General features: G+C 42.7%; 1 protein-coding gene across 1 annotated transcript in view; it reads right to left on the bottom strand.

Moving 5' to 3' along the window:
- Positions 1 to 1,012: 1,012 nt before the first annotated feature.
- The window catches only part of bnip3 (BCL2 interacting protein 3), a 52,890-nt gene continuing 34,141 nt past the window's right edge, over positions 1,013 to 19,761 (bottom strand). The window contains exons 3-6 of the mRNA XM_070876781.1: positions 17,369 to 17,453; positions 5,826 to 5,932; positions 4,383 to 4,532; positions 1,013 to 3,116 (exon numbers count right to left, since the gene is read on the bottom strand). Coding sequence (XP_070732882.1) covers positions 3,071 to 3,116; positions 4,383 to 4,532; positions 5,826 to 5,932; positions 17,369 to 17,453 — 388 coding nt within the window. The 3' untranslated portion in view covers positions 1,013 to 3,070. The remainder of the gene's footprint in view (positions 3,117 to 4,382; positions 4,533 to 5,825; positions 5,933 to 17,368; positions 17,454 to 19,761) is intronic.

Raw genomic sequence — 19,761 nt, forward strand, 5'->3', positions numbered from 1 at the left:
CAGCTTGAATTTGCAATCTTTTTCCAATGGAATCCAAATTGCACTTCTGTAGTCCAATGATGATAATTACTATTTAGTTGAATATGCTGACAGAAAGGCAGATACTGCAAAAGACAGATTCAGATGACAATGTCTGGGAGACAGTTCCATATGCAGGAGAAGCAGTGTGTTAAGTTTTGCTGCTGCTATTCTGTGCAATGTCTTTGGGCAGAGGTTTGAAGTAGGTACAGATCAGCAACTTCTTCATGTATAGACTAATTTAAGCAGCACCAACTCTTTGGTAGTGCTCCAGTGCTGACAGCCTGGTTGAATCTCTCTTATTAGGCTTTGCTGTCTCTCCAACTCACTTGTCTGCATAGCTTTGGACGCAATTTCAGCGGTTTTCTTCTATTCTCTGTCATTGGATGGATGTGAGCTGCAATGATGATAAGTAGTGCCTAATGTTAGAGAATTCCCATCTTTGCAACCATATTTGTCCAAATATTTGTCGCAGAATAGATGTCATAACCCACTCATAGAAATTAACATTTGCAACAGAAGAGAGTTTGCAGCCTTTAAGAATAAAGGTGGGTACGCAAAAAGAAAATTAAGACAATTAAAAAAAAATCTCTAATGACAATTAAAATCTGAAGGAATGAGACTCCACACTTGTAAAAGTTAATTTTCAGTGCCAGAGAGGTTGTTTGGCAGTAATTAAGACTTATCACATTGATAAAAATTCACTTACACTGGAATGGACAAGCAGTAACATTTTCTGGCAGGTTTAGTGGGTATCTATCGTGCAAGTACAGCAACATCACGCTGTACCTTATATTTCATGCTGGGTCTCTTGGAGAGATACTGTTATAACAAAGCCTCTGAAGAGCAGGGCAACTCGGACAGCAACTTCCTGATTTTTGCGTTTAATTGGATAGATCTCATTAAGCTTTGTGTACTAATTCTGAAGTTTAATCATGTTAAACTGTTATAAAGTTACCAAGAGATCATTAACAAAACACTTCACGTAGTGAAATATAATTATACAATGCTTTTATTTTTATATTGCAAACATTTAAAAATCATTTAACGCTACTTCCATATTGATTATAAGCATGAAACATACAACATTGCATTCTGCAAAATTTGACACATTTACTTAACACATCAGCTCAATACGACAAATCTGAGGACAAGTAAAAGCTCCATTAATCACACTCCAATTATCTATCTTTACAATTACAGCCCCCGCCAGTTAAAACATGCACATTTAAAACAGAATCATTTATATTGGCCAAAAAGTGATAACCATTATCCATTTCCATTAATGTCAATTTCAAAGTTGTTGGTTATAATGTCTTAAATGCTCTGTTTATTTCGGGCAGACACAGATGTGTTACTCACTAGCTCGCGCCTCATAAAGGTGCACTGAATCTAATAAAATTGTCTTGTTGAGGCACACTTCACTTCCCTTAGGTTTCCATTATTTCTACTATTTAAAATGTAGGTTTAGTATCCCCAAACACTGCTCCAGGTGTTCCTCATGTTGTCTCCTATTCTTTTCAATATTTGCAATGCACTGCATTGAGGGCCTTGGCCCTTCACCTAGCTTGTTTAAGTAGAAAAAAAAATCAAGAGATGGTAAAGTTGACCTACTCTTGAAAAACAGCACCGATCTATTTTAACTGGCCTCCCTCTGGCAGTCTTTAAACTGTAAAATACATATTCTGCTCACGAACCACACAAGGCCAACTAAGTGAAATTGAAATGATTTTAAATTTTATTAATGCTACCACATAGGCATCACGGATAGCAGGAAAATCGTGCTTGCACAAATGCACCCACTAAAAGTGGTGGGGACTGTACTCACTAGACTTTTTACGTGACAATGCTTTTTGTGAAACATCACTTCATTGCATAGCCTGCTAATGTTTCATTTGTTATTTACATTGTGCGTATCTTCAGTCACGTACCGAAGAATTACTGCAGCAGAAACGCAAGTCCAGATTTTGGGACTTTCAATTATCTACCAGGCAGTTATCTATTCAATTATCTATTGTGGCGATTATGGATATTCCACTTTAGTTTAATTTCTTAAGTACATTCTAAACAAGTCTATAATCATACCAATATAAAGCTGATTTTTTATAAATTCACGTGATCCAGTATATTGGTGCAATCATGTCTTGGATATTATTTTTACTGAACTTCATCACAAGACAAACCCGTGCAGTCAATGAAAGATGTTATACTGAAATCTAACTCCAGTAAAGATGGATATACCACACCTAATAAATGCGATAATGCAATTGGCTTTAAACACCTTTTTTTTAAAACTTCCTAAATAATAGAATATTTTCAATCGTAATTGATCTTATTCTGTTTAATAATTCCAAATGCAATGTAAGACATCAACTTATCAAACATTCTGGTGTTCAATTACAAGATTGTCACCTACATCACCCTTTGGTTGCTTTTATCTCAGTACTTTCACAGCTGGAGCTAAATACTGTAAATCTGGCTTTTCACATTCTCTTCTTCGAGAGTAGTAAGTAGAATCTCACACAATCGTTCCCTTTTATTTATCGGTTACAATTATTGATCAAATAGTTATGTATTCTCCCCTAGGGTGGATCACTGAATAAAGAATATAGATAGAAGCATGGACTGCCCACCACACCCACTCCTAAATGTAGATTAATCTGAAATGTGTTCCACCTTATCCGAGCTCTGTTGAAATGTGCTATTCTGTTAGCTCTTCATCATAACATTTTTAGTTTATACATTCTCACTACCAGATAAAATATTTCACAGCTTTTCCTTTATGAAATGGTTTCTGTGAAAATTAAATCTCAATGTGCCTGATGTTTGTGGTAAGTGCAAATGGTTTTGAACAGGTAACAATTTAACTAGGCATGGAAGGAGGATGGGGCTAATCAACTATGAACATAGTTCTTAGTATTGTAATTATCAGTTGGAAAAAAACCCAGCAGCTACAGGAAAAGTGAACATGCCACAGTCAAAGGCTGCTTCTCGGAGAATTTTTCATAAGATCTGCTACATATCACACGCATGCACTTTCAATGGAATATCCTTAAACAGCACTGGATGGGGTACTCAAGCGCCTGCCTATGTAGATTCTAGAAAGAAAAAAGAATTTGGTGAACGAATTAGATTTATCACATGGGTTATTCAGCACAAGACATGATCAATAATGACTGCAATCTAGTACCCTGTGTCTGTTACAGATTACTGAAATCACTGTATTTTGAGAATACACCTAATCTGGTATGTTGCAGTTTTGAAGTCAATATTAAATATTATATGCTCATATTTCCCAGTTACTGAGATGCAATACTTCCTTCAGTAGTAAAACAGATAGGGAATTGGGTTCCTCTATGGTTTAGGCTTTTTATGTATAAAGGGTAACTTATGCACACGTAGGTCAAACAATTCTGAATCCATATCCCTCATCCATCATTTATTGGGGCAAGTTTTTCTGTGTTTGTCAAAAATTTGTTCTTTAATCATGTGGATCCCAAATTTCGACAGGATTTGTCAGATCTCTGGTTGTAACTTTAGCAGAAACTGAAAAAATGCCAATTTTCCTGGGCTTCCACCTATTTCCTGCCCAAAAACCTCTGTGGAAATTCTAGGCATGTACGTCTACTGGTAAAATTGTTTAGATTCAAAAGGTTTTAAAATATTTTGACAAATAAAGTCAGTTTTTTTATTCTCAGGTTCTCACATGAGCTTAGTATAAAAATTATAATTAAATAAATAAAAGTGGTGGACACATTACCTGCTGGAAGGTTAAGGACAGGACCAGTTTATTTTAATTTTAGCATTTTAATATATTTTCAACTTTACTCTTTGGAACATAGAGATGAAGGGATAGAATTTCTGCAGTGGTTCTCTGATCTCCCACTGTAAATATAATGGAAACCCTAGAGACTGGATTCCCATAGTTCCGCTAAAGTTCGGGCGGGAAATGCCAGGTGGAAATAAGTTCATAATGCAGGAACTAGCTTGGTGTGATGTTGTGCAAGGATCGACAAGTCTGTATTTAGGGATGCACATGGAATACACAAACCCCTCCCAACAGGTCCATAGTTCAAAAGAAAGCAAGAGACTGTTCACAGGAAGACATTCTTACCTTAGCCAACAAATCTGTCTTTTTCAATTACTGAGGTAACAAGTTAATATTTGTGACTGAATGCCGAATCAAATTTTGAACCTGAACCAGTACAAATGTGTTCAATTTAGGTTAATTCACAAAATATCTAAATTTGGCCAAATTGGAATAGCAGAAAGGAACTCTTTCTTTAAACATTTGGATCAGTAAACTAAATGGATTCTGATGTAACACTACACACTAACAAGCAACCGACTGGACGGCTACTTACCCCAAACCAATGGCCAATATGTGGGAGATGAGCAGTGAAGGCAGGAAGACTTTCAAAAATTCAGCTGAGAAAATGCCACCTTTTTTCATGACTCCAGTATTCCTCATACTCAGCGTGCCAGAACGCTTTGGGTGTTTGAACTGGAATTCCCTATTTCAGAACATACATTTTAGCTGGTGCTGTGATGTTAAAGAGATGGCAAAGTGACCAAAATCATAGAATGTTACCACACAAAAACAACCCATTTTGGCCCATCAAGTGTGTGCTGGATATTTTTCATATGAACCATCTAGTCTAATCTCATTTTACTGCCTGCTCCCCATACCATTTAATACTCCCATTTTTCAAGCAATTATCTAATTCCACTTTAAAAGAATTTATGCACTCTGGTTCAATAGCTGTGACAGAGAATTCCATATTCTGACCACCGTCTGTGTAAAGATTTTTTTCCAATCTTTCCTTCAATTCTTTGTGATTAGCCCAGAAATTCCTGCCTCCCGGATCCGTACGGAGTGTCTATGGACCAGGGAAGGCATCGGGAAACCCTGTTTTCGGCGCGCAATGCGCATGTGCTGAAAACCGGCTTTTCCAATCTGTCAAGTTTCTGGCTCCGTTTCTCGGGAGCGAGGGCATTTGCATGGGCAAGATTGCAGGATTTAGCCATATCTTGCGCAGCAAATGTCCTCAAAACTTTTGCGCCTGATAAAAGCAGGCGTATAGCCTACTTTTACAGGCGTAAGAGTTTAAAAATCATACAAAAATATAAATAAATTAAAATAAAAAAAACATTATTTTTAAAAACTCTGCCTAACAAGTTACATTTATTTTTAACAATAATTAAAACGTTAAAAAAAATTGGCAAATGTTTTTTCTTTAAAAAATATTTCTAACAACTTTAATTTCTATTAGTGTATTTATGTGAGGTGTTTTTTTAATGTTTTATATAGTGTTTGTGTATTTGGAGTGTTTCTCACTCATAGTAATAGGAGTTTCAGATTTACAAAACTCCTATTACTATGAATGAGAAAATACTTACCCATGATTGCGTGTCCAGGCCCACGTGACTCCTGCGGATGTCCCAACGTGAATGTGCTCCGTTGCGCAAGAAGAGGAGGCCTCGAGTCTGGGATCTCGGGCAGGCATTTGACCAAAGGGTAAGTGCGCATCTTTTCTCTTACTTTTAGTCGAACGCCCGCGAGAAGAAGAACAGGAATTTCTGGGCCATTATCTTAAATTTGTGCCCCATCTTCACCATCCTGCTGATCAACAGAAATGATCTACCTCTAATTACCCCATCAGAACCCTTTATAATGTGAACATCTCTATCAGAGAGGGTAGTCCCTATTTTGCTGATCCTGTAACTAGGGATATTGCTGAGAGGTGGCAATTAGATGAACAACAAAAGAAGGCTAATAACGGAGAATAAGCCAAGTTTGTACTTACTTTGGAGGGATATTTTCTGGCCTGCTTGACCAATCCCATATCCAGTCAGCATTTTTCTTCATTATGTTTTCTACCTCTCTCTTTCTCTCAAGATAATCTTCTTCAGACTGAATCAAGAATCATAAAAATATTATTAGATATATACAAAAGTCTTGAGCCTTGCACACATCCATCACACTTACATGACACCTTGTTATAGAAGCAAAACTCTAATTTGAAAAAAAGACAGTCATTTTATGCTGGGCTCTTCTAACATGGAGCCAAGACTCTACAAGCAGCTGCAACTTATTGACCCAAGGGGCTGGATTTTTGGATCATTTACGACCCAGTTTTCGTTGGGTTTTGACTCTCCGTGGTGAAAAATGGAGTGTCAGCTGTTTTTGGTCCGGCCGCGATCCTCGGGTCAGTTTTTGCAGCAGTGCTTAGAAGCACCGTTGGGGAGAGCTGCGTCGGCTCGCATTGCGATACCGGCAGAAGTTTCGACAAACACCCAACCCGTATGCCCCGAAATGCGCCCCGCGATGACCACCAGGGGAAACACAGCAGTGTAGCCCTGCCGGCGGCGGTGAGTTAGATAAACTGGAAAAAAGGTAAGTTCCAGTTTTTATTTTTTATATTTTTGCAATTGTAAGGGTGTTGGCAATGTTTTTTGAATGCTTTTGTGAATTTTTTTCCCCCCCTCCCAAGGCCTCTCTCTCTCTCTCGAGCGCTCCCAGTCCCGCATTAAAGTTGGCGAAGATACCGTTTTGCGCCGCAAAAGTAGTACAATGAGGCCTTTGTGCTGCACCTCCGGCGCAAGGCCCAAATGGAGTATTGTGTTCAGTTTTGGTCTCCTAATCTGAGGAAGGACGTTCTTGCTATTAAGCGAGTGCAGACTGATTACCGGGATGGAGGACTGACATATGAGGAGGGACTGGATCGACTGGGCCTATATTCACTGGAGTTTAGAGAAATGAGGGGGATCTCATGGAAGTTCTGACGGGATTGGACGGGTTGGATGCAGGAAGAATGTTCCCGATACTGGGGAAGTCCAGAACCAGGAGTCACAGTCTAAGGATAAGGGGTAAGCCATTTAGGACAGAGATGAGGAGAAACTTCTTCACTCAGAGTTGTTAACCTGTGGAATTCTCTGCTGCAGAAAGTTGTTGAGGCCAGTTCGTTAGATATATTCAAGAGGGAGTTAGATGTGGCCCTTACAGCTCAAGGGATCAAGGAGTATGGAGAGAAAGCAGGAAAGGAGTACTGAAAGAATGATCAGCCATGATCTTATTGAATGGTGGTGCAGGCTCGAAGGGCCGAATGGCCTACTCCTGCACCTATTTTCTATGTTTCTATGGTTCTATGACAAAAGTTGCTCCACAAAGTGCAAATGCTAATCGGGCGGTAAGTTTCCTGCCCCACCTCACAAAGCCGAAAATCCACCCCAAGGAGTTTAAAAACAGTTATAATTGTCCGGATTTGCCTATTTTGACCACTTTTCACAGAGAGTACTTCAGCAGTAGCTTTAAAGGCACAGGCTAGGTTGGACACAGCTCCACCTTGGTAGCTAAATATTCTAAGTGTGCTCCACACTTGAGACATATGGGGGGAATTTTGGGGGGTCAGTGGGCACATTCGATGGGTCGGGTGGTTAAAATAAAATTTTGACACTGGGTCAGGACCCTGCTGAGCAGACCTGACACGCAGCGGCGGAGGAAGCAATTCAGGTCATTACGACCTTGTTAACAGCCCATTAAGAAGTATTTTGAGCTCACCGTTACATTTTACGAGGTTGCCCGTGAGGTCCACGCTGCTCGGGGATCACTTCAGGTAAGCAGGTCAGGAATTGTATGACCATGGAATCATCTCATTACTTGACAGCTGAAAATGTGCTATAAAAGCTCCCATCTCACAGCTGTTCACTTTCCAAGCGTAGAAGCTGTTGCTTACTGCATTTGGAAGACAGATTGATGCTTTCTGCAGGTTGCAAGTGTTTGGAGTAAACTCTTTATCCAGTGTCACCACATTGGAACAACCTCTTTCACCATTGACAGATTGTTTCTGTCATCTCAATTTCACATGCCATCTATTACATCAGCATCAATGCCCTTGAAACTATCTCACTTTGGTTCTCAAAATCTGATCACGATGAGCCCCAACACCAGCAGCACCAGTTACACCAGCAGCACCAACAACACCACCACCAACCTGATGCTGCACAGGACAGAAGGCGTCAGCACCCCACTACATTGCTGCCCAGGATGCCAGGGATGGCCTCACCATGGCCAGATTACTTCACTTGACACTGTACACCTTGGCTGCCACATGATGCGACAGGTTGGCACCACCACATCAACATCATAAAGCATCCCTACAATGCCCAAGCCATTCCTTTCACACTCATCACTATTGCAAAGGGTACCATTGTGTCTCACCATTCACTGCAACTCACTAAGCCACTTCCAAAGGTGCACACAAATCTGTCCAAGAATGCAAAGAGTTGAAAATAAAGGTTTCAATGTTTGACAGCGCATTAACAGAAACTTTACATGAACATTGGCTAAAACACATAAGCAGCATAAGGAAGGCAGAGTGATGGGGATGTGATGAGTGGCACAGCAGGATGAGGTCGAGTATGGCTTTGCAATAACATTTTGTGATCTACTGAGATCATTAAACGGTTTGCGCCACTGGCAGCCAGGTCCTCCTGATGACATCCCTGCTTGTGGCCTCATGTGCAATGTGCAGCCAGACTGCGTTATCTCCTGTGGAGGTCTCTTCCGCCCCTGGGAAAGGAAGAGAACCTTCCTGCGTGCTGTGACTCCCTTCATAAGCATATGGAGGGAGTCTTGGGAGAGCCTGGTTGCAGCTGTACACCTCTGTGCAGTGCTTGTCAGTGTTTGCAGCACCTCATGCTGCAGAACACTGACAGTACAACTTTTAATTTGCGCATGGTCCCTTTAAGGAAACCGGCTGATGACACGTCTTCAAGTGACATCATCAGACCTGCTTCCTTCAACTGTCCGGCAAACGTGCTGGGGGGGCTTAACAAGCCCAATCAGGGGAAGATAACTTTGAACAGCGAGCTGGAGCCAGCAATGAGGCCGGGACCTGCTACCAATGTCGCCCGCCACAGACCCACCAAGGTAGGGGAAATTGCGGCCTTCCTGTTAGCAATGATGAACTAGTCTAATCATTGCAAACTTTGTTTAGTCAGGCTACTATAATCCATGTATTAATTATTCAAATAAATTATTATGATCCACCTATGTAGCGCAGAGTATTTAAAACCATAGCATATGTGTCTCAGTGTTAGGTTTAGTAAGCAAGGCCAAATTTATATACAACCCAATATTAAAGAGCTTCGCCAGAAGTAACTGGTTATCAGTTATTATTATCTATTAATTTCAGCCCAAGCAGAAGTAGGTGTGTATAACTGCTTAACTGTCCCCAAGGCTAGGGATGAGAAGAACACTAGCCAAGTGAGGATAGTATCAGGCGTTGGTGTGGTAATGTTCGTCAAAGTCAAAGAGGGGAATTTTTACTTCTTGATGTGCTGGGGGCAGGGGTCCAGTAGCACACACAAAACCGGAAAATCCAGTATGCGGATTTAACTCCACAGTGTGCATCCTTCGCCATTGGCAGGTTCCCTGCCTGGAGGTCAGCCTGATCAACTAACTTGGCTTCCAGTCAGGCAGGGAGCAATCTGGAGGGGGCCGTAGGACCAGGTAGGTCCGATCCTTAACCCCGCACGGGGGAGGTCTGATCCCAAGCAGGGTCCAATCCCAATGGGGATCCAATCCCAAGGGAGGTCCGATCCCTGCCCCCTAGAGGAGGTAGGTTTGTTTCCGGGGGTGGGGATTGATGGTGCGGGAGCTTGTGGGACAGGGAGGAAGTATTCCTGCTCCTTCTGGCCTACAAGGAGTGCTCGGTGAGGCTGCCTTCGCCTCACTATAGCTGCCGAATTTCCCGCAGCCCAGGAAACCGTTCCTGCCACAATTAAACCTGCAAAACAGGTTATAGCTGAGGCTTCCAGCCTTATTAACATATTTAAAATGCCAGCCCGCCTCCTTTGATCCCCTCAGTAAAACCCGGAAATCAATGAGTTGGAGCCGGCTTCCCGACACACTTTATTTTTTTTGCCCATTTAACCCCCCACCCACATTAAAATTCCTCCCAAATAGTCTGGTAACACACAATGTCAATCTCCTGCATGAAGAATGACCATCAGGGCGAGTTACTAGAGAACTATCCTAGCATGACTGAAGTAAAGGGGGAAAAAAAATACATAAAAACAGTGTAGGGGAGGACGAAAACCCCCTCATTTTACCCAGAAGGAAAAGGGCTGTGGGATCAGTTTGTGCTGTGAATTGAAACCGATACGGTTTGACCTTGGCAGAGCAGTCATTGGACGGGGGAGGACACCGGAGGGCCAATGGTGGGACAGAGTCAGCCCGAAGCATGTGGCTTTCAAGCCAATGGGAGAGCACTTGCTCGAAAACTGTGGGACTGACCCATAGCCATTATCGGGCTATTGTCTTCCCCATGTTTACACTATGGAAGGAAATTATGCAGACCTTTTGAAAACTAGGGAACCCAAAACAACCCACGGGCCTACACAATGGCTACAGGAGGCCAACGCAATCAACACCCATTCAAACCTTGAGTAGGTTAACATCAGTGGAAAAAACTCGCAATAATCTAAAACTGCTGCATTTTTCAAAATCACAAAGCCCACCAATGGGAAGAATCGATTTCAGCAGGAGAGGCGGACTGGATAATCTGGCTATAAAAAGGGGTTTCTGACGTAGTGTGTGTGGTTCCCTACTCTCGTGATCCAACAACCAGCAAGCCACTCGACACTGAAGGAAAACCAGTGTCCGAAGACACCGAAGATAGAAGAAACAAACCACCAGACTTGCAGAAGGCACAGTAGTGAGTATAACCTCTGGTCCCCAGAACTCACAACTCAGTTAGGCCAGGAACGGTGGGAGGTTGGGCATTGTACTGCTAAACTTGTGTAAAGATTTTTGTTGTGTCCGTTTAGTGGGATTTAGGGGGATTGTTTTGTTGGTGTATTGCTGTTTGTTGAGATACACCTTGTCAAATAAATTGGAAAGCTGAAGTTCCTCTTGGAATCACCTTGTCTCAGTTCTATTGTATTACATCTCCTGATCGTAAGTCTTATGTCAGAACAGTGTAAGGGAAGCTAGGAGCGCCTCGAAAACGCTCAACTGTGTGTCACAGGCTAGGGAAGAAGGGGTTAGGAGTGTTTGACACTCACAGGTGCCTCACAGGCTAGGCATAAGCTGTGGGGATGCACGAGTCTCAAAACCCCCTTCATAAGCTGTGGACACAGTCTCTCCAGGGGTGCTCTTGCAGCACTCAGGGTACCTCACAGGCCAGGCATAAGCTGTGAGGGCAGAAGCCTAGAGAGAGACACCCAAGGCACAACAACACTCCCTGAAAACCCCTTACAACAGCAATGCATTGAAATTGCATTGCACGATGATTAGCATACAAACATCCAATGGGGGTAGAAATTTGGCATGTTAGCGCCTGGCGGGGGCACTAACGGGGCGAATCCCGTGCCGCACGGAAAATTCGCCTGCACAACAGTTAGCTCCTCGGCACCTTTCGCCATGCAGATCGTGACATCAGCGAGCAGGCAACGCTCGCTGGGTGCCCGATCTGCAAACTTCAGTAGCGCCCCCACCCCCCCCGCTTTACCACCCCACCTCATGCCGACAGTGCCAAGGAGCGGAGGCATGAACCGGCCAGCTGGGAGCTGGCGGGGCGCTATTTAAAGGAAATTCCATTCCAAAGGCAGAGAGCACAGAACTCCAGTGATCCTGCCGTTTAATGGCTGGAAGGCACCTTCACAATTACACATGTCATATTCATCATCGCTTGGAGCCTAACGCCACTCACCTACGTCTTTAGTGACCACCCCCCACCCCCCCATCCCGCATTCTTTGCGTGCGGAGACTGAAGTTAGCGGGCAGCAATATTGCTTAGCACCTGGTGCTAAACTTCCAACTGCGCAAAAGTTAGCGCCCCAATCGTGGCGATACCGAATTTCTAGCTCAATTGGCCCCGAAATTCATCGACAACCCGCCCACTACCGCCAAAAAATACAAGTTTCGTCAAAAAACAAGGGCATACTGCCGACATACTGCCCGGCGGAAGTTTCATGAGTGACGTAATGCCGGGCAGTATGCACACCGCACGCCCATTTAGAACCACTCACATACCGGCCAAAAGTGCAAGTTTCATGACATACCGCAGACATACCACTGGAACTGCATACTGTCCTGGAGAAGGTGCTTTTAAGTGGATCTTAAGTGGGCGGTATGGACAGAGCTGACAGGTTTGTTTGATATTACATAGATCTTAATAGTTCTCCACAGTTTGATGTATTTTTAAATGGATTGTAGTATTTTCTAGTGTTAGGCAATAATATTAATGGTCTAATGAAGCCTTATTTACTCCTTCATTAATGAACTATAATAAAAAAAATTATTAGTCTCTCAAACCCCTAATTCTCTTCCCCCCCCCCCGGCCCAGTCTCTCTCACCCCCAAGTCTTCCCCCCGCCCCCCCGTCTCATTCATCCCCACCCTCCATCTCACTCAGCCCCGTCTCGTCTCCCCCCTCTACCCAGTCTCTTTCCTCCGGCCCCCCCCCCCCCCACAGCGATATCAGGTCGACAGTCTCTGGCCTCTCGTCAGTGCCTCTCAGGGGCAGGGGGGGCGAAGCTTGACAGCCGCGTGCATGCACACAACTCGGAAACCGAAGATTCTTGCGTCGAAAGGCCTCCACCGGCCACCGCCCACTGTATTCCGCTCCTGTTACCGCCGAGAAAAGCAGGATGAATCTCCCGCCCACTCGGCCCCAGCAGCAAAAAGAGTGGGAGAGCGATAGTGATAGGGGATTCAATTGTAAGGGGAATAGAAAGGCGTTTCTGCGGCCCCAACCGAGAATCCAGGAGGGTATGTTGCCTCCCTGGTGCAAGGGTCAAGGATGTCTCAGAGCGGGTGCAGGACATTCTGAAAAGGGAGGGTGAACAGCCAGTTGTCGTGGTGCACAAAGGCACCAACGATATAGGTAAAAAAAGGGATGAGGTCCTACGAGACGAATTTAAGGAGCTAGGAGCTAAATTAAAACGTAGGACCTCAAAAGTAGTAACCTTGGGATTGCTACCAGTGCCACGTGCTAGTCAGAGTAGGAATCGCAGGATAGCTCAGATGAACACGTGGCTTGAGCAGTGGTGCAGCAGGGAGGGATTCAAATTCCTGGGGCATTGGAACCGGTTCTGGGGGAGGTGGGACCAGTACAAACCGGACGGTCTGCACCTGGGCAGGACCGGAACCAATGTCCTAGGGGGAGTGTTTACTAGTGCTATTGGGGAGGAGTTAAACTAATATGACAGGGGGATAGGAACCAATGCAGGGAGACAGAGGGAAACAAAATGGAGACAAAAGCAAAAGACAGAAAGGAGATGAGTAAAAGTGGAGGGCAGAAAAACCCAAGGCAAAAAACAAAAAGGGCCACTGTACAGCAAAATTCTAAAGGGTCAAAATGTAATAAAAAGGCAAGCATGAAAGCTCGGTGCCTCAATGCAAGGAGTATTCAGAACCCAGGAGAGGGCTCTGAGCTAGTTAAGAGTGGGTGAGAGCTCAGATGAACAGGACTCCAAGAAAGAATGCAAAAGGCAGGAGGCAACAGAGCAGAGTAGCACTGGGGTAAGTGTAAACCACAAGGTGATAGGAAGGGACAATATGAATGAATATAAAGGGGCTGCAGGAGGGGTCAAAACTAAAAATCATGGTTTAAAAACTAGTATTAAAACACTCTACCTAAACGCACGAAGCATTCGAAATAAAGTAAATGAGTTGATGGCACAAATCATTACAAATGGGTATGATTTGGTGGCCTTTACAGAAACGTGGTTGCAGGGTGGCCGAGACTGGGAATTAAACATACAGGGGTATCTGACAATTCAGAAAGATAGACAAGAAGGGAAAGGAGGTGGGGTAGCTCTGTTAATAAAGGATGATATCAGGGCAGTTGTGAGAGATGATATTGGCTCTAATGAACAAAATGTTGAATCATTGTGGGTGGAGATTAGAGATGGTAAGGGGAAAAAGTCACTGGTGGGCGTAGTTTATAGGCCCCCAAATAATAACTTCACGGTGGGGCAGGCAATAATCAAGGGAATAATGGAGGCATATGAAAAAGGAACGGCAGTAATCATGGAAGATTTTAACCTACATATCGATTGGTCAAACCAAATCGCACGGGGTAGCCTTGAAGAGGAATTCATAGAATGCATATGGGATTGTTTCTTAGAGCAGTATGTTACAGAACCTACAAGGGAGCAAGCTATCTTAGATCTGTTCCTGTGTAATGAGACAGGAATAATAAACGATCTCCGAATAAAAGATCCTCTCAGAATGAGTGATCACAGTATGGTTGAATTTGTAATACAGATTGAGGGTGAGGAAGTAGTGTCTCAAACGAGCGTACTATGCTTAAACAAAGGGGACTACAGTGGGATGAGGGCAGAGTTGGCTAAAGTAGACTGGAAACACAGACTAAACGGTGGCACAATTGAGGAACAGTGGAGGACTTTTAAGGAGCTCTTTCATAGTGCTCAACAAAAATATATTCCAGTGAAAAAGGGTGGTAAGAGAAGGGATAACCAGCCATGGATAACCAAGGAAATAAAGGAGAGTATCAAATTAAAAACCAATGCGTATAAGGTGGCCAAGGTTAGTGGGAAACTAGCAGATTGGGAAAATTTTAAACGACAGCAAAGAATGACTAAGAAAGCAATAAAGGAAAGATAGATTACGAAAGTAAACTTGCGCAAAACATAAAAACAGATAGTAAAAGCTTCTACCGATATATAAAACGGAAGAGAGTGACTAAAGTAAATGTTGGTCCCTTAGAAGATGAGAAGGGGGATTTAATAATGGGAAATGTGGCTGAGACCTTAAACAATTATTTTGCTTCGGTCTTCACAGTGGAAGACACAAAAACCATGCCAAAAATTGCTGGTCACGGGAATGTGGGAAGGGAGGACCTTGAGATAATCACTATCACTAGGGGGGTAGTGCTGTACAGGCTAATGGGACTCAAGGTAGACAAGTCCCCTGGTCCTGATGAAATGCAGCATAGGGTATTAAAAGAGATGGCGGTAGTTATAGCAGATGCATTCGTTATAATCTACCAAAATTCTCTGGACTCTGGGGAGGTACCAGCGGATTGGAAAGCAGCTAACGTAACGCCTCTGTTTAAAAAAGGGGGCAGACAAAAGGCAGGTAACTATAGGCCGGTTAGTTTAACATCTGTAGTGGGGAAAATGCTTGAAGCTATCATTAAGGAAGAAATAGCGGGACATCTAGATAGGAACAGTGCAATCAAGCAGACGCAACATGGATTCATGAAGGGGAAATCATGTTCAACTAATTTACTGGAATTCTTTGAGGATATAACGAGCATGGTGGATAGAAGTGTACCGATGGATGTGGTGTATTTAGATTTCCAAAAGGCATTCGATAAGGTGCCACACAAAAGGTTACTGCAGTAGTTAAAGGTACACGGAGTCAGAGGAAATGTATTAGCATGGATAGAGAATTGGCTAGCTAACAGAAAGCAGAGAGTAGGGATAAATGGGTCCTTTTCGGGTTGGAAATCGGTGGTTAGTGGTGTGCCACAGGGATCGGTGCTGGGACCACAACTGTTTACAATATACATAGATGACCTGGAAGAGGGAACAGAGTGTAGTGTAACAAAATTTGCAGATGACACAAAGATTAGTGGGAACAGAGAGGCTGCAAAGAGATTTAGATAGGTTAAGCGAATGGGCTAAGGTTTGGCAGATGGAATACAATGTTGGAAAATGCGAGGTCATCCACCTTGGAAAAAAAAACAGTAAAAGGGAATATTATTTGAATGGGGAGAAATTACAACATGCTGCAGTGCAGAGGGACCTGGGTGTCCTTGTGTATGAAACTCTTTTATGAGTTAACAGAAAAACATTAAACCGTGCCCCCCGATCTGGGGGAAATCCCAAAAAGTTAGTTTGCAGGTGCAGCAGGTAATCAGGATGGCGAATGGAATGTTGGCCTTCATTGCGAGAGGGATGGAGTTCAAAAGCAGGGAGGTCCTGCTGCAACTGTATAAGGTATTGGTGAGGCCGCACCTGGAGCACTGCGTGCAGTTTTGGTCACCTTACTTAAGGAAGGATATACTAGCTTTGGAGGGGGCACAGAGACGATTCACTAGGCTGATTCCGGAGATGAGGGGGTTACCTTATGATGATAGATTGAGTAGACTGGGTCTTTACTCGTTGGAGTTCAGAAGGATGAGGAGTGATCTTATAGAAACATTTAAAATAATGAAAGGGATAGACAAGATAGAGGCAGAGAGGTTGTTTCCACTGGTCGGGGAGACTAGAACTAGGGGGCACAGCCTCAAAATACGGGGGAGCCAATTTAAAACCGAGTTGAGAAGGAATTTCTTCTCCCAGAGGGTTGTGAATCTGTGGAATTCTCTGCCCAAGGGAAGCAGTTGAGGCTAGCTCATTGAATGTATTCAAATCATAGATAGATAGATTTTTAACCAATAAGGGAATTAAGGGTTACGGGGAGAGGGCGGGTAAGTGGAGCTGAGTCCACGGCCAGATCAGCCATGATCTTGTTGAATGGCGGAGCAGGCTGGAGGGGCTAGATGGCCTACTCCTGTTCCTAATTCTTATGTTCTTATGTTCTTATGTACCTGGTGGTAAAAAAAAATCACGCACCGCCCGGGGACAGCCGAAAAATGGGTGGAACTTGGCTTTGACCAAATTCGGGCCCATTGAATTTAATTTAATTTTTATTACTTTTTTTAAAAAGTGAAATGCTCTTTTTATTTATGTGCGTTTTTTTTAATTTTTGAGCTCCCATTACTATGAATGAGAATACTACATTGTGATTGGTGAGCCAGGCCCACGTGATCTCAGGAAGCGCTTACACACCTGGAATGCGTGGGGCTCTGCGCTTGCCTGCACATGTTGGTCTGGGACCTGAAGTGTTCGTTCCTCCGGGACCACCGGGTACCTTCGCAAAAAACATTTTGGTCGGAGGCATCCGCCCGCAGGAAGCCTCTGACTGCAATTTTTGGCCCAATATTGTGCCAATGAGGCTGAAAAATTCTTTTAACAGGTTAAAAGATGAGTTTTAAAAAATCAAGTATTTATTGCCTAGAACTTTTGTCACTGGAAATAATACAAGAAAGGCAGAATGTTCTTCGCTCATTAAAGAAAAAACAGCCCAAGCATATTCCGCTCAACTGTGTCAGGGTGAATGTTCAGTGTTACTGGTGCTATTGTTACACATGCAGTACTTGCAACTTTTACTTTCTGAACTGTGATACTTATTTTATTATTTATGAACACTGCAAGTTCACAAATAGATTGAAAGTAATTGCGACCAGATTTTAATGAAAATGTTAACAATTCAGTTACAGAAGTATGTGGTGTGTGACTGATGGAATATTTTGCTTGATTTCTCATACCTGTGAGCTGTTTTTCTCTCCATTGCTGTGTGTATCCATCTCTGATCCACAGCGAGGTTGCTGAGGAGTCAAAGAACGTGGAGGGCTACAGAGAATCAAAGGAAATAATTCAAAAATTACAACATTTTAGATGTCAGTTATGCTAGTAATGTAAAATACTGGCTTTAGAAAGAAGTATCATTTTAGAAAAATACATTTTTAAGTGTAGCCTCTGAAAAGAACTTACTGCATTTCCTGTTTTAAAACTTTATGCAGATGTTGTATTTATTATCCCAATTGTCAGTTTTAATCATTGGGAATGCTGAAACACCATGTATTTGTCTCAATAACACCTACTATTCATGCTACTGTCTTGAACTGGATCATATACCCTGTATAGAACTGACCTGAATTTTGTTCCATTAATTTCAATGAAATGAATAACTTCAATGGAATGAAAATTAGGCAGGTTCAATAAAGGGCATGCATTTCACCTGCCAGATTACCACCAAGGTGATGAAGATGAAATCCTAGCCTCAAGATGATGCTTACTTTATGTTGCACATCCTATACATTTGGAAAATAAATAATGGGGCAAGAGAGGCAGATCTTTGTTTCCTGAATTCAGTTAAAAATGACAGTATAGTCTCAGCTCTTTATTCCCTTCAAGCAGTGAAAATATCTTATCAATCACGTGCACACATTCTGCTGTGATGCCAACACAAAATATCTCTCATAATTTAAGCACCACCGTCATTAGCAGCATTCATTTTACTGAAAATATTGGCAGAATTGGAGGAATGACACTGAATACAAGGTTTTAACGATGGGTGTATTGAAAACAGCCATAACCCTTTCAAACTTCAGGCTACTGATTTATGATATCTGAATCTCTCTATTTATTTGAAAGTCTTATTTACTAACTTTTAACCAGCCATATTGATTTAATTCATTCCAAAAATAAAACACTTACCAAAATAATTATTTTATGTTGAGCTCTTATTATTTTAAACACTACTTCTCAATGTATTATTTTAAACACTACTTCTCAATGTATTATTTTAAACACTACTTCTCACTGAAGTTCTGTTTCCTCTTTCACCATGCAAGTTGGCACATGCTGCCTGATTATGACTGGCCTGCACTTCATGCTGTGTCAAGCCAGCTTCCTGCTGCATGATTTCTCACCACTTGAAGTACAAAGTGCAAATAAAACTAACACACTTTAAAAGAACCTCAGTATAAATCCATTAATGAAAGAAAATCAGTTGTCCACAATATGTGAAGTAACAACACTTTCCTACCTCAGTTACCATGTAAGCAGCAAGATAATTTTTGCTTTGTCACACAGCAAGATCATTTATGGTATGTACTAAAGCAGGCACTTTCATTTCAGCTGGATAGTCGATTTCCTACTGATTTTCTAAACTTAAATTTTGAACCACTTTTGTCCCCTTCCTCTTTCCAAAAGGGCAGGCACTGTCCATGCTGCCCAGTAAATGGTGGCTGAGAGGCGCACGAGAGCAGTGTGAATTGACAGAGTCCTTTAAATAGTTTTCCTTCGGTCTTTAGAAATTATGCATGCTCTCTGCTTTGAAGAACATCAGGAGCTCGCCACATGGAGACTCACATGGCTTGCACAAAGTAAGAGCAGAGGATGAAACCAGATGGATACCTACAATTTTCCATTTTCACAGATTAGTGAAGCACTTCAGATGGGTAGTGGATATAAAAATTAAATAGCACACATAAAAGGTAGAAATCCCTCATGGCAACAGCAAAAGAAATCAGGGGACCAACAGTGTAGGCTCTGTGCAGTGGTGCTGGCGCCGACATTGTTCAGGTTATCAGTGTACCTGGGCATGAAAGAGCAAATTTTGTGCCATGGCACAAGGTGAGCTTATTTACATAATTTACTGGTGCTTCTGTGGCATCTTCCACAATGTGCCTGGAGCAGCAGAACTATTATAAGACACCAGTGACAGCCACTGGCTGCCTGTGGTGCAGTGGATGGGGGAAGGGCTGCATAGAGTGTGTCATAGTGGGTATTGGGCATTGGCGGGGTACTCTTGGCAGGGAGGAAGGAGGCACCGCTGCCTGATTTAAAGGCAGCATTCCCTTTGGTATCTGCTCCAACTGGGCTTCAGCGCATTGAATGGCTGACACTGTAATAGCAGCCCTCAGCTTTGTTACCCATGTTTCTGACCTAGATTGCAGTGTAACACAAGACAACCATTTAAGAAACAAATATATTTGAAATGAAATGTCCCAGAATAGCTATCAAACATGTTCTGGTGGAATACATGCCCAATGAGGAAATCTGACTGGCGGCAGAGCTTCCCAGAGGAACAGTTGAGGTGGAAATGGACATGTTCTGAGAAGAGTAATGACAGCTTAGCTAAGGAAGCTTTGGC

This window comes from Pristiophorus japonicus, chromosome 3 (genome assembly GCF_044704955.1).
Source record: "Pristiophorus japonicus isolate sPriJap1 chromosome 3, sPriJap1.hap1, whole genome shotgun sequence".
NCBI classification, from domain to species: domain Eukaryota; kingdom Metazoa; phylum Chordata; class Chondrichthyes; family Pristiophoridae; genus Pristiophorus; species Pristiophorus japonicus.